General features: G+C 40.8%; 1 protein-coding gene across 8 annotated transcripts in view; it reads right to left on the bottom strand.

Moving 5' to 3' along the window:
- LOC135508444 (V-type proton ATPase subunit H-like) overlaps nt 1-15,634 on the bottom strand; it is an 86,962-nt gene that overhangs the window by 54,453 nt on the left and 16,875 nt on the right. For 7 of the 8 annotated variants that reach the window (XM_064928643.1, XM_064928658.1, XM_064928636.1 and 4 more), the window contains 3 exons: nt 13,699-13,812; nt 9,080-9,184; nt 674-730 (listed from right to left, as the gene is read on the bottom strand). In XM_064928643.1, the coding sequence (XP_064784715.1) occupies nt 674-730; nt 9,080-9,184; nt 13,699-13,812 (276 nt within the window). The remainder of the gene's footprint in view (nt 1-673; nt 731-9,079; nt 9,185-13,698; nt 13,813-15,634) is intronic. The other variant, XM_064928677.1, reaches the window with a different exon arrangement.

The raw sequence follows: 15,634 nt of genomic DNA, 5'->3' as shown, positions 1-15,634 counted from the left end.
AATGTAGATATCAGCCAGTCAGTCAGCAGTATTTCTCAGTAACGTCATCTACATCTACATCCCTACAGACAACGACTCTAAAAGTATTAGAACAGATCAGTGAGAGAAGAGAAGCAGCTGTTGTGCAGAACAGACGCACCCTACTGAGATGCGCTCTACCGAGACGCAGACAGACGGACAGAGCGAGAGAAGACGACAAAGCGAGAACAACAGACAGAGAAGTGAATGTCCAGTGACGGTCAGCCCAGAGAAAAGCCAGGGTGACTGTCAATCCAGAGAAAGCTAGGGTGACTGTCAATCCAGAGAAAGCTAGGGTGACGGTCAGCCCAGAGAAAGCTAGGGTGACGGTCAGCCCAGAGAAAGCTAGGGTGACGGTCAGCCCAGAGAAAGCTAGGGTGGCGGTCGGCCCAGAGAAAGCTAGGGTGACGGTCAGCCCAGAGAAAGCTAGGGTGACGGTCAGCCCACAGAAAGCTAGGGTGACGGTCAGCCCAGAGAAACTCCAGGGTGACGGTCAGCCCACAGAAAGCTAGGGTGACGGTCAGCCCACAGAAAGCTAGGGTGACGGTCAGCCCATAGAAAGCTAGGGTGCAACAAAACAAACAGCCATTTGGAAGTACCAGGCCGACCAGCCATGTAGATTAGAGTGTGTTAGGATGCATCATGTCATACTCACGTCACTGGGGGATATAGTGCCATGTCCTGTGGAGTCTGGACCTGTACCATGAAGCTTCTAATGGAGGACAAATTAAAGGAATGAAACGGTAGACTGTTGCTTCAAATAAAAAAAGGTTTAACTACTCTTGCAGAAACCTCCTAAAACATCTCTTCCTGTATTGGAGAAGCTCTAAGAAGCACCATACTTCTCTTCATGGAGGGGGCAAAATGCTGTAAAAACAGCTCTCAGAATGGTTACATGATTATTGTGGCTAGTCAGGCTGATATAATAGTTCATTTAAAGTGTTCACTTGCTTTGCAAGAAGAAACATTTCCCTGATAATCCTGTTTACATGGACACATTTGAAATGAGGCTACATGGTGGGACTTTGATAAATGCAGAACATCAGTAATAAAAATTAAGGCTCTACCACAGTGACCATGTCATTCTGAGTTCAGACACAAAGTTCGTATGTGAAAACAATTTATAAACGGCATACTTTCAGTTTTTGCAAAATAATTTCACTCGTGCACAAGAAGGAAGCTTGCGCTACCCAGTGCAGGCACAAGATCAAATACACCACAGCAACGATGGATTAAGCTGTTTACATGTCCTAATCATTCCAAAGATTGTTCAGAAAAACCAGGTGTTTCAATCAGCGGATGCTTACTTTGATGATGACCTTACGCCTATTAAGACACACAGAGTAAGGTGTTTACATGACTAATGCCATACTCTGCCTTCTGCCAAAACCACCAGACACGCAGAGTAAGGTGTTTACATGACTAATGCCATACTCTGCCTTCTGTCAAAACCACAAGACACGCAGAGTAAGGTGTTTACATGACTAATGCCATACTCTGCCTTCTGCCAAAACCATTATTAGTGTGCAAAACATACTCATTGTTCCTAAATTAATGATTGACTTTGTCATGAAATAAAGATGTGCTAAAACACTGGCATGTCTCAACATGACAGACTTTGTACAGCTAGTCTGTTTCAATCAATCAAATGTCATTAAAAGCAATCTGCAATTGCTACACCCAGTTTTAGACTAAACTTATTATATTTACCCATTATTATTATATTTACCCATTGATCCTTGAATAATATATCTTGTAGATGCCTATGAGCTTGTTTTACTCCTTTGTTTGAAACCATAATCATTCTAAACAAACACTGCATGGTTAAAACAAATCAAAATCAAAGTTTATTTGTCTGCCTTCTTACAGTGACATGCAAAAACCACAAAAAAAGACATGAACAATATGTAAGTAAAGAAATAAAACAGTAAATAGACAGTGAAAAATAACAGTGAAGTTAATACAGGTAATGCCAAGAGGAAGTTACAGGTCTGTGAGAGCCAGAAATCCTCTTGTTTGTAGGTGACCAAATACTTATTTTCCACCATAATTTGAAATAAATTCATTAAAAATCCTACAATGTGATTTTCTGGAGTCTGTCATAGTTGAAGTGTACCTATGATTTACAGGCCTGACTAATGCTGACTAAATACTCCCCACTGTATGTATATGTAGACTTCTGCATATATGATAAACAAAACCAGCAAGAGACGGGGGAACAGAGTAAGGCCATTTGATTACCTGTTCAGGAGTCTTATGAAAACTAATGTCCTAGACTACAGTCTAAGACTTCTGGGGTCATTGACAACCTTCCTCTGACACCGCCTGGTGTAGATGTCACGCAGAGTGATGTAATGGGCCGTACAAATGTTTACATGAGAAAGACTAAGTGAAACATCTTTCACATAAATACAGGTATTTTATCAACCAGCACATTTGACCATAAAATTGAAATTGTAGCCAGCTCTACTTTGAAAAAAGTATCATAAGTTTTTAAACAATGGATGAGCTTTTCTTATTAACCTACTTGAAGTTTGAATGAGTGAAGCTTTTAGAGAGAGGTTTAGTGCTTTTATATTTAATAATCTCAACCCACCCAGTTCATATTCATTATATAGATAGGCACGTTTTGTTTTGTCTGGTTTAGCGTCCCAGATAAAGTGAAATATTTTTTGCTCAGGAAAAAATGAAATCAGGAGTAGGCATGATAAGTAAGTAAACTGAGATATGCCTTCAAACATCTTTCATGCCAACCAGCACATTTGAGTTCAGCCATAAGTAAGTGAGTAAAATTCTAAGGAGTTAATCAGGGCAATTTTTCCATAAATAGTCAGGTATTTAACTCTCCAAGGTTGCAGGATCTTGTCTATTTTTACAAGTTTTCTATTGAAATTCATTGTGGATAGCTTATTTGTATCTTTTGTGATATGAATACCGAGTATGTCTACGTCACCATCAGCCCAATTTATTGTTAAGCTGCAAGGTAATGTAAAAGTTGTATTTTTTAAGGATCCAATACATAATATTAGGTTTTAGTCCAGAGTGTACAGAAAAGTTATAGATCTTTAATGAGACATTGCAAGGATCTAGCTTGCGGACTTAACGTAAAACTTGAGTCATTGGCATACATGGACACCTTTGTTTTTAAGACTCTAATGTTGTTATTGGAATAGATATGGTAACAGCGGACACCCTTGTTTAACTCCTCTTGACAATTCAAAGCTCTCTGAGAAGTAGCCGTTATTTACTATTTTACACCTGGGGTTGCTATACATTATGTTTAGCCATTTTATAAGAGAGTTACCAAAATTGAAAAAAATCCAGGCATTTATAAATAAAATCCAGTCTTACTTGATAAAAATTCCTTTTCAAAATCCGCTATAAATATCATTCCTGGCTTCTTATTTGTTTCATGATGTTCTATTATTTCTAGTAGTTGTCGTATATTATCTCCAATGTATCGCCCATGTAAAAAACCTGTCTGATCAGGATGAACAATACCTGGTAAAACCCTTTTAATTCTGAGTGCTATGCATTTTGCTAGTATTTCTGCATCACAACATTGAAGTGTAAAGGGGCCTCCAGTTTTTTTAGATAGATCGGGTCTTTATATTTGCCATCTGGGTCTTGTTTTAATAATAGAGAAATCAGACCTTCCTGCTGGGTACCTGACAGACTACCATTTCTATAGGAGTAGTTAAAACAATCTAACAATGGAGCTTTTAGTATATAAAAAATACTTGATATACCTCTACCGGTATGCCATCAAGCCCTGGGGTTTTTCCAGACTGAAAGGATTTAATAGCCTCAAAAGGTTCTTCCTCTGTAACTTGGCCTTCGCACTGATCTTTCTGTACATTGGTTAATTTTGTTAAAGAATTCCTTACCGTAATCTTCATTCAGTGGGAGAGGAGACGGAAAAGAGAACATCTACCTAAAATATTTAGCTTCCTCTTTTAAAATATAATTTGGAGAATCATAGATGACTGTCTTCAGTAACGAGTTTCTGCAAATTACTTTTTGTTAGTGTTCCTGTATTGGAGATTCAGGAAGAATTTAGTGCATTTTTCTCCATATCCCATCCAGTTTGATTTAATTTTGTAATAGATTACTTTAGAGTGCTCTTGAATAAGTTCCTCAATTTCTTTTTGTTTTTCCTCCAACTTATTTGTATCTCTGTAGTATCGTTTTTATTGCGGTCTACCTGTACTATTAGTTCATGGATTTCCCTTGTTAGTCTTGTTTCTTTAGCCAGAAACTGCTTTTTTATTATTGATGAATATTGAATTGAATGACCTCTGAAGGTACATGTGAAGGTATCCCAGACAATAAGGGCATTTGCTGAACCTATATTATACTGGAAAAATTCTGTTATAAATTATTTTGTCTTATTTTTAACTAAGTTGTCCTCCAGTAAACTTTGATTACATTTCCAATATCCCCGTCCACGTGGAAAATCTATAAGAGTTATTTGATCCGATAACAATTATTTGATCCGATCACATTCTGTCTCCTATTAAAACTTTAACCTTTGATGCAAGAGAGAAAGAGACAAGAAAGTAGTCAAGACGACTAGCTTGATTAAGTCTCCTCCATGTATATCTCACTAGGTCGGGTTTTTTAGTCTCAAAATATCCACTATTTTTAATGTGTCCATAATATTTGTAATTTCCTTAATGGCACGGTGATAATAGTTTGGAGAGTGATTACCTTTACGGTCCACTGAGGTACTTAACACAGTGTTAAAGTCTCCTACCACAATGATAAGAGGATAGCAGGATTTCTTATAAGCTTCCGGGTTAGAGTCCCGCACCTTGAACGCGGCAGCTCCACCCTTTAGCTCAGTGCAAATGTTGCCTGCAATCCATGGCTTCTGGTTGGGGTATGTATGTACAGTCACTGTGGGGACGACGTCCTCAATGCACTTATTGATAAAGCCAGTGACTCATGTGGTGTATTCCTCAATGCCATCGGAAGAATCCCGAAACATGTTCCAGTCTGTGATAGCAAATCAGTCCTGTAGTTTAGCATTTGCTTCATCTGACCACTTTTTTATAGACTGAGTCACTGGTGCATCCTGATTTAATTTTTGCTTGTAAGCAGGAATCAGGAGGATAGAATTGTGGTCGGATTTACCAAATGGAGGGCGAGGGAGAGCTTTGTACACGTCTCTGTGTGTGGAGTACAGGTGATCTAAAATGATTTCCCTCTGGTTGCACATTTAACATGTTGATGGAAATTACATCGAACTGATTTAAGTTTCCCTGCATTAAAGTCTCCGGCCACTAGGAGCGTCGTCTCTGGGTGAGTGGTTTCCTGTTTGTTTATTTCCTTATACAGCTGACTGAGTGTGGTCTTAGTGCCAGCATCTGTCTGTGGTGGTAAATAAACAGCCACGAAAAGTATAGCTGAAAACTCTAGGCAAGTAGTGTGGTCTGCAATTTATCACAATATACTCTACCTCAGGCGAGCAAATTCTTCTTCTTCCTTAGATTTCGTGCACCAGCTGTTGTTTACAAATATGCACAGACCGCCCCCCCCCTCGTCTTACCGGAGTGTGCTGTTCTATCTAGCTGGTGCAGCGTGTATCCTGCTAACTGAATATCCATGTCATCATTCAGCCACGATTCTGTGAAACATAAGATATTACCGTTATTGATGTCCCGTTGGTAGGATGTTCGTAATCGTACCTCATCTAATTTATTGTCCAATGTTTTTTTGGGGGGGCGCGGCAGCGTAGCCTAGTGGTTAGAGCATTGGTACTCGCAACCGAAAGGTGTCACTTTGATATTGTTTGAACAGCAGATTGTCCCTTTAAGCAGCCTTCACCATGCTGTATCAACCAGAACTAACCTTGTGGTAGGCAGCCTTCACCATGCTGTATCAACCAGAACTAACCTTGTGGTAGACAGCCTTCACCATGGTGTAATCAACCAGAAATAACATTGTGGTAGACCGCCTTCACCATGCTGTAATCAACTAGAACTAACCTCGTGGTAGACAGCCTTCACCATGCTGTAATCAACCAGAACTAACCTCGTGGTAGACAGCCTTCACCATGCTGTAATCAACCAGAACTAACCTCGTGGTAGACAGCCTTCACCATGCTGTATCGACCAGAACGAACCGAGGCAGGTGTTAGATTACAAGCATTTTCAAGTGTGGTGCTCAGTAGCTCAGTTGGTAGAGCATGGCGCTTGCAACACCAGGATAGTGGGTTCGATTCCCTGGACCAGCCACTCATAAAACGTGTATGCAACCATGACTAAGCCACTTTGGATAAAAGGGTGTGGTAAAAGACATATCACCAACTGCAACATTAATAAAGATGGTTGTGGGGAAACAGCTCGGAGATTTAACGATGCTCCTATGAAGGTCCTAACAATTAACTGCTTTTAGGAAACCGGGCCCTGGACAGTGTGTCGCAATGAAGGCTAGAGAAGGTTACAAAGAAGGTTGGAGTCCTTGTTCCCGAGCTGTAATGTTTACTCAAACAGATTTTTCTGTCACTATTTGTCCTCTCTATCTAGATAACCAGTGAATACAGACTGAAAACATCTAGCTACAGTGGTTGCTCCACTAAAGGTTTTGAGATCATGCTGCGGTACTTAGAGGTCATTGGTGGTTTAGTACGGTATCCTGCATCACCACTTCATTGCTCCAGATCATTGCAAGAGGGAGTTAGACAACTGATTATGCTTTTGGGTCCTAATGTGTCTCTGACAATGAATGTGTGACCCAAACCTAAATAGAAACTGATAATTGTGCACAAATTCAGTATTACTTACTAAAACTGTTGTTACACTAAGGTTTTTATTATTTTATTTCGTTATCATTATTTTGATTTACTGTAGTACTGTAGTCCACTCCCGACCGGTCACGTTGTACAGTACCTGAGTGGCGCAGCGGTCTAAGAGACTGCATAGCAGTGCAAGCTGTGTTGCTACAGATGCTGGTTCAATACCTGTGCCGGCCTAAACTTTTTCACGCTCATTTTACATTATGTAAAATAAAATCTGCAAAATTTAGTTATATTGTAAAGAAAGCAATTATTAATTTAGAATGATATAAAAGCCTGTTGGATATTCTCACAGATATATTATTAACCCTGTTATTAGCAGGACAATATATATTGGTCATATTGGTCATGGCTCCTGAGTGACACACAATGGGATTGCCTTGCAGTTCTCCAGCTGTAACCTCTGAAAGCGTGCAGGGTTCAAGGCCTGAGGGCAGGCACAGAAGACCGACCTAGCCCATGAGGAAGGAAGGAGGAGGAAGGGGGAGGGTGGGTTGAGTCCCACCCCGCCCCACTTGGTAGCACCTAGCAACACTTTAAGGGTCATTGCTCTCATAATGGCACTGACTAGGGAAATATTCCCGCTGTTCTGTTCTTAGTGCCAGCCCACATGCTCAAACTAAAACAATGTAACTAATAATGGCATCTTTATGCTTTCGTTGATAAAATAAATGATAAAAATACTCTTTCAAAATGCAGATGTTTATTTAGTTATGGATCAATAACGAATTACTATGGGAATAAATGTCACAACTACAGAAATATCCTCCAATCCTCTATACCTAATTATTGGCGGAGAGTCACGTCATAACTATTTTAGCAATGTTTTGCGCTGCTCTGAGATAAGCATGGGGACTGGTCATGATAAATCAATGAGATTTTTTATTTTGACTGAACCTCCTATTGGGTATTGGTGAGACAACAATTATACAATTAGGATGTAGAATTGTTATGCCCTTAGTGTAACCTTTATTTATCTAGGCAAGTCAGTTAAGAACAAATTCTTATTTAGAAGGACAGCCTACTCCTTCCTACCTGTCGGGGAATTGAACCCGAGGCTCCCGCATGACAAGGGATTCTTTAGCTAAATAGCCCAGTACTGTACTCCTGACCATCATGTTGTACAGCACCATATTTTCCAGAGGGTTTTTCGTTTTTCTTGGAATAGAAACATAATATTAATCAAATTAATCACAAACTATAAAAACAATTGGAAAGGTAGATAGAAATTATTTGTGACATTGTGGTTACAATAAAGAATGTAAATAAGATGTTGTCTGGAGCAAGTTATATATTATCAAGTTGATGGCACAGTCAGATAGCCGGCACCTACATAAAGCTGAGTGACTCACTCATTCATGGCTTTGGATCAAAATAAATAAGTACCAACATTCTGATAGTCTTTAATAAATACATTTTTTTGGTTACCCTGACCTGGACACCATATACAGTATTATAATAGCCCATTATAGACTATGAGCAGGACTCAGTCGGTACCCAGCATGGCGCTTGTATTTTGATACGTCGTGGCGCTGTGTTCGATTCTCCTCAGTGGCGCCCTGTCTGAAACACTAGTGGCCCCAGCCTACAGTATAGTCGAAAAATATGGACAAAACTCTCCGCTAAATTACATATAGAGGATTGGAGGATTCTAAATGAAAACCTATGGGTATCAAACCTGTATCTGTAGGTTCGATATGTGTGTGTGGATTCATAGACTATGAGGGGACAAATACCTTTAGCTGAGATGGGGCTGTATTTTGGTTTTAGTTCAGATGGGTTAGATACCTGGGAGCTGAGATGGGGTCTGATATACATGTGGTTTTAGTTCCTAGAGGGTTAGATAAATGGGACATGACCTCCGGCTGATATAGTTTTTAGTTCAGAGGATTGAAGGATTATATACCTGTAGCTGAGATGGGGCTGATATACATGTGTGTTTTAAGTTCATCAAAGGGTTGAGGGGTTAAATACCTGGGAGCTGAGATGGGGCTGATATACATGTGGTTTTAGTTCAGAGGGTTAGATACCTGGGAGCTGAGCTGGGGCTGATATACATGTGGTTTTAGTTCAGAGGGTTAGATACCTGGGAGCTGAGCTGGGGCTGATATACATGTGGTTTTAGTTCAGAGGGTTAGATACCTGGGAGCTGAGCTGGGGCTGATATACATGTGGTTTTAGTTCAGAGGGTTAGATACCTGGGAGCTGAGCTGGGGCTGATATACATGTGGTTTTAGTTCAGAGGGTTGAAGGGTTATATACCTGGGAGCTGAGCTGGGTCTTTATCCAGTTAAAGTAGTAGTTGAGGTCACTTCCCTCCATCAGGTCACGACCCCAGGCTGCTAGCTTAGCGATGATCCTGGCCGCCTGGGAGAGAGGAGAGACTGCAAGTCAGACCCTAAAGCCAAGCCTGAGCCTGCTCAATATTAAAGTGGAGCTGACAGTTTTAGCAACATGAAATATTATAAACATTTCATATACCCCCAGGAAGAAAATTTGAACTTTTTTTTTTACATTTTCTGACAAAACGAGCACTTAGATATGATCATTTTCACGTTTTCATAAATTCATAGAATGTTTGGGAATGACGTAGAGTAATGCATTTGTGAAAATTCTATAGCGATATAGAGTGGGAAAGCAGCTGTGTGTTTGGACAACTAATAGACAGTTCAGTAAATAAAACCATCTGTCTTGTCCAGGACCAGAGTCTACGCAGACCGGTACGCCATAGCCAATCAGAGCTACAGTAGGCCTATATGCAAATAAGCCATTTGCCACACAGGCCTCAAATCATTCACTTTGAAAGGACTAGTTTATTAATTTTATTACAGGCAATAGCAACAGCGTGACTTTAGATCATTAGAACACATTCACCAAAAGCAACAAAATACTCCTGAATTGATTACTGCAAATAAAAATATAAACTCAGCACAAAAGAAACGTCCTCTCACTGTCAACTGTGTTTATTTACAGCAAACGTAACATGTAGAAATATTTGTATGAACATAAGATTAAAAAACAGACATAACCTGAACAAGTTCCACAGACATGTGACTAACAGAAATGGAATAATGTGTCCCTGAACAAAGGGGGGTGGTCAACATCAGAGGTAACAATCAGTATCTGGTGTGGCCACCAGCTGCATTAAGTACTGCAGTGCATCTCCTCCTCATGGATTACACCAGATTTGCCAGTTCTTGCTGTGAGATGTTACCCCACTCTTCCACCAAGGCACCTGCAAGTTCCCGGACATTTCTGGGGAGAATGGCCCTAGCCCTCAACCTCCGATCCAACAGGTAGAATACTGACATTCCTGTCCTGCAAGAAATCACACACACACACAGAATGAGCAGTGTGGCTGGTGGCATTGTCATGCTGGAGGGTCATGTACCCTTCCTGCAGGCTCATCCTGACCACATGAGGGAGGAGGATGTCTTCCCTGTAACGCACAGCGTTGAGATTGCCTGCAATGACAACAAGCTCAGTCCGATGATGCTGTGACACAACGCCCCAGACCCTGACGGACCTTCCACGTCGATCCAGCTCCAGAGTACAGGCATCGGTGTAACGCTCATTCCTTCGACGAGAACACCCCGGGTGAGACAAAACCGCAACTCGTCAGTGAAGAGCACTTTTTGCCAGTCCTGTCTGGTCTAGCGATGGTGGGTTTGTGCCCATAGGCGACATTGTTGCCGGGGGTGTCTGGAGAGGATCTGCCCTACAACAGGCCTACAAGCCCTCGGTCCAGCCTCTCTCAGCCTATTGCGGACAGTCTGATCACTGATGGATGGATTGTGCATTCCTGGTGTAACTCAGGCAGTTGTTGTACCTGTCCAGCAGGTGTGATGTTCGGATGTACCGATCCTGTGCAGGTGTTGTTACACGTGGTCTGCCACTGTGAGGATGACCAGGATGACCGTCCTGTCTCCCTGTAGCGCTGTCTTAGGCATCTCACAGTATGCACATTGCAATTCATTGCCCTGGCCACATCTGCAGTCCTCATGCCTTCTTGCAGCATGCCTAAAGGAACGTTCACGCAGATGAGCAGGGACCCTGGGCATCTTCCTTTTGGTGTTTTTCCAGTCAGTAGAAAGGTCTCTATAATGTTCTAAGTTTTCATAACTGTGACCTTAATTGCCTACCGTCTGTAAGCTGTTAGTGTCTTAACGACCGTTCCACAGGTGCATGTTCATTAATTGTTTATGGTTCATTGAACAAGCATGGGAAACTGTGTTTAAACCCTTTACAATGAAGATTTGTGAAATTATTTGGATTTCACGAATTGTCTTTGAAAGACAGGGTCCTGAAAAAGGGACGTTTCATTTTTTGCTGAGTTTTAGGCAGAAATGCCTTCTGGAACATGTGCCTTAATATCAGAATTGTATGCCATCTGTAAATACGAATAAAACATTTTAATTACGAGCCTAGTTGGCTTAGCATAGGAAAAAGAGAGGAACCTTCTCACTAGCCATGATTGGCTGAGATAATGGATGGGCTGGACATGCTGAGATGAGTTTCGGATCAGTCTGCCATGTAGTACGCTTTGGTCTTCAACATGAGCTGCTCAGTATGTGTACAAACTCCTTGCTACTGCAGCTTTTTTGACATATATAACATTAGCCATGGAGATCTGCAAACATTTTGCTACCGTTCTCAACATTGATGCACTGAATTTAGCAGACCCTATACTTTCTGCACACCGGAGATCAGTGGGGAAAAGTTGTGACGGACTTTCTGCACACAGTCAGTGTGAACCCGGAGCGACTTGACACAACGAGCCAAACAAAACGGAAAAGACCCAGGAGTCTTAAGTTAAAGGGGTTCCAGTCTGGCGTGAAGAGTTCATCCATGTATATGAGTAAAAGTCTTATAACATTAACAGATATGATTTGTTTCTCATTTTGTCAAAGTCGTTTTCATTGTAAATTCAAGCATACTGTTCGCTAGCTAGCGAACGTGATGCGTGTATGATCTGTGTAGTAGTATTATTGGTATCTCAGAAATCCATTTGCATTGCTAGTTTTATTTATTTATTTCACCTTTATTTAACCAGGTAGGCAAGTTGAGAACAAGTTCTCATTTACAATTGCGACCTGGCCAAGATAAAGCAAAGCAGTTCGACACAGAGTTACACATGGAGTAAAACAAACATACAGTCAATAATACAGTTAAAGTCTAAAGTTAGCAAGCTAGCTAACGTTGAACCGAGTTGGTTAGCTTTAGCTCCCTGCAGATTCATACTCCAGCATTTCATGCATGGTGACTGGCTGTGAGAATCCGTTTGCTTTGCTTGTGCATGGGTTGGGATAACGGTTCCCTGTTTAGCTAGCTACATATCTAAACAAAAAAAGAATCCACTTCGCCACATGATTACATGACTGCTCAAGTTAGCCAGGTGTGTCTGGAGGTTACTACGGCCATCTTGTATTTTATGTACATGTCTAGACAATAGTGACCCATCCACTTAGTTAGATGTGGCTGGGGGGTGGGGGGGGGTTATAGCCTCTCTATCACATGACCCAGAAATGTAGAATGTGTTTGGATAAGCATAATCTAAAAATAATAAAATATAATATTTTTGATATTGCTACTATGCAAATATGCAAGTAACCGTTTCACTGTACCATTTACAACTTCTGTATCCTGTGCATGTGACAAATAAACATTGATTTGATATAGTATGTGTTTACCAGAGAGAGTCATGTGAACAGCAGGACCTGCACCAAAGTCAGGTTAGGATATAGGCAAGCTACTACTTTCACCGCTTTAAGTATTGACATCTTTGGTTGATTACTACACTACTCACTCTGTATAGCACATGGCTTCACATGTGAATCCTTAAAGAGATAGATGGGGCTATGGCTTAAGAGGGTGTGAATGATGCTGAATAGGTGTAGACAAAGAAGAGCTCTCCAGTAGGTGTACAAAATTATTCAAGGGCCATTTTCTCAAAAGTGGGGTTACCTACGTTATCAACTTTCAAAGCAGAATTACATTCCCATTATGGTAGAGAAATTATTACATTATCTGGCAACAGCATTATCTGGTAGACATTCCTGCAGTCAGCATGCCAACTGCACGCTCCCTCAAAACTTCAAAACTGTGGCGTTGTGTTGTGGGACAAACCGCACAATTTAGAGTGGCTTTTTATTGTCCCCAGCACAAGGTGCACCTGTGTAATTTCCCTTTATGTTGTTATTTTATTTGACTTGGCAAGTCGGTTTAGAACAAATTGTTATTTACAATGACGATCTACCCCAGCCAACGCTGGGCCAATTGCGTGCTGCCCTATGGGACTCTCAATCACGGTCAAATGTGAAACAGCCTGGAATGGAACCAGGGACTGTAGTGACGCCTCTTGCACTGAGATGCAGTGCCTTAGACCGCTGTGCCACTCGGGAGCCCATGATGATCATGCTGTTTAATCAGCTTCTTGATATGCCACCCCTGTCAAGTGGATGGATTATCTTGGCAAAAGGAGAAATGCTCACGAACAGGGACGTAAACAAATTTGTGCATAAAATTTGAGAGAAAAGCTTTTTGTACATATGGAACATTTCTAGGATCTTTATTTCAGCTCATGAAACATGGGATCAACACTTTACATGTTGAGTTTATATTTTTGTTCAGTATAATTTATAAGAAAGACCACACAAAAATGGAAATGTAATCTTCATGCAAATAACCTTCTGATCATTCTGAAAACATCCTAAGAAATATGCCTTTGAATAGTCCATCTTTTCCTCCTCTTCAAGTTCTCTTAATCTCTCCCTCAGGACACTTCCTTTCACCATCTCCTCCCATATCCCACCTCCCTCCCTCTCCTTCCATTTCTCCTTCGGTGACAGTTGAAGGCTAGTGGGTGGTGTAGTGATACTAACCATGTGGACGGTAAATAGGTCCTGGCGGTTGAGCATGGGAAGAAAGTAGGACCAGGCAGTGTTCTTTGTCTTCTTGGCGTAGTCAAAGAAGATGTTCACCCTCTGGTGGTTCTCCTACAGAAACACAACAGAACCCTGTTTTAACATCTAGTGGTTCTAAAGGAACACAATAAAATCGGTTCTCTCTTCTACTGCAGGGATATTCAACTCTTAACCTGCGAGGTCTAAAGCCTGATGGTTTTCTGTTCTACCTGACAATGAATTGCACACCTGGTGTCCCACTTCTAAATCAGTCCCTGATTAGAGGGGAACAACGAAAAAATACATTGGAACTGGTTTCAAAGTCCAGAGTTGAGTTTGAAGTTTCTAGAAGTTCTGAAAGAACCAGTTTTAACTTCTAGTGGTTCTCATACAGCAACACTAGAACCCGGTTTTAACATCTAGTGGTTCTAATGTCACGCTGGTATAAAAGATTTGAGACACAGAAGAGAGAATACACGATAGTTTATTTATTTTACCTTTATTTAACGAGGGAAGTCAGTTAAGAAAAAATTATTAATTTACAATGACGGCCTAGGAACAGTGTAATTCTGCCTTGTTCAGAGGAAGAATTACAGATTTTTGCCTTGTCAGCTTGGGGATTCGATCTAGCAACCTTTCGGTTACTGGCCCAAAGCTCTGACCACTAGGCTACCTGCTGCCCCAAACAAACACGTATACAAAAACACTGGGCTGTACCCAAACAAAAGAGTGAGGGGAAACCTTGTTGACCCGTAATACACAACATATATAGCATGCAGCACAACATGTCCGTTGGTGGTACTCACACCACCAACGAACATGGGAACAATAACAGACAACCCAATGGACACCAAAGGGCACACTTTTCCAAGTACTAATCAGTGGGAATAGGGGATAGGTGTGCATAATGAAAGTTCCGGAGACACCTACATTGAAATTCCCAGACAAAAGTCAATAAGTGAACTTAACCGTAATAACTGTCCAGAGAGACTCGGGGAAGAAGAACAGTAAAAGTCAATAAGTGAACTTATAGAAGGTTATATGCTAATGTAGAGTATGAGAAAAAGTTTGGACACACGTATTCATTCAAGGGTTTTACTTTATTCTTAGTATTTTCTACACTATAGAATAATAGTGAAGACATCAAAACTATGAAATAACACAAATGGAATCAAGTAGTAACCAAAAAAAAGTGTTAAACAATTCAAAACATATTTGAGATTCTTCAAAGTAGCCACCCATTGCTTTCATGACAGTTTTGCACATGCTTGGCATTCTCTCAACCAGCTTCATGAAGTAGTCACCTGGAATGCATTTACATTAACAGGTGTGCCTTGTTAAAAGTAAATATGTCATTTTTCCTTCTTAATGCGTTTCAGCCAATCAGTTGTGTTGTGACAAGGTAGGGGTGGTATACAGAAGATATCCCTATTTGATAAAAGACTAAGTCCACATTACAGCAAAAATTGCTCAAATAAGCAAATTTTAAGAGATGAAGGTCATTCAATGCGGAAAATTTAAAGAACTTTTAACGTTTCTTCAAGTGCAGTTGCAAAAACTATGATGAAACTGGCTCTCATGAGGACCGACACAGGAAAGGAAGACGCAGAGGATAAGTTCATTAGAGTCAACTGCCTCAAATATGCTTCAGTTCAAGTAACAGACACATCAACATCAACTGTTCAGAGGAGACTGCGTAAATCAGGCCTTCATAGTCGAATTCTTGCAAAGAAACCACCACTAAAGGACACCAATAAGAAGACTTATTTCGGCCAAGAAAAACGAACAATGGACATTAGAGCGGACAATGGACATTAAATCTGTCCCTTGGTCTGATGAGTCCAAATTTGAGATTTTTGGTTCCAACCGCCGTGTCTTTGTGAGACGCAGAGTAGGTGAACGGATGATCTCCACA

Source organism: Oncorhynchus masou, chromosome 3 (assembly GCF_036934945.1).
Source record: "Oncorhynchus masou masou isolate Uvic2021 chromosome 3, UVic_Omas_1.1, whole genome shotgun sequence".
NCBI classification, from domain to species: Eukaryota; Metazoa; Chordata; class Actinopteri; order Salmoniformes; family Salmonidae; genus Oncorhynchus; species Oncorhynchus masou.
Note: the sequence above shows the minus strand (reverse complement) of the source record. Positions and strands in the feature narration are given on the sequence as shown.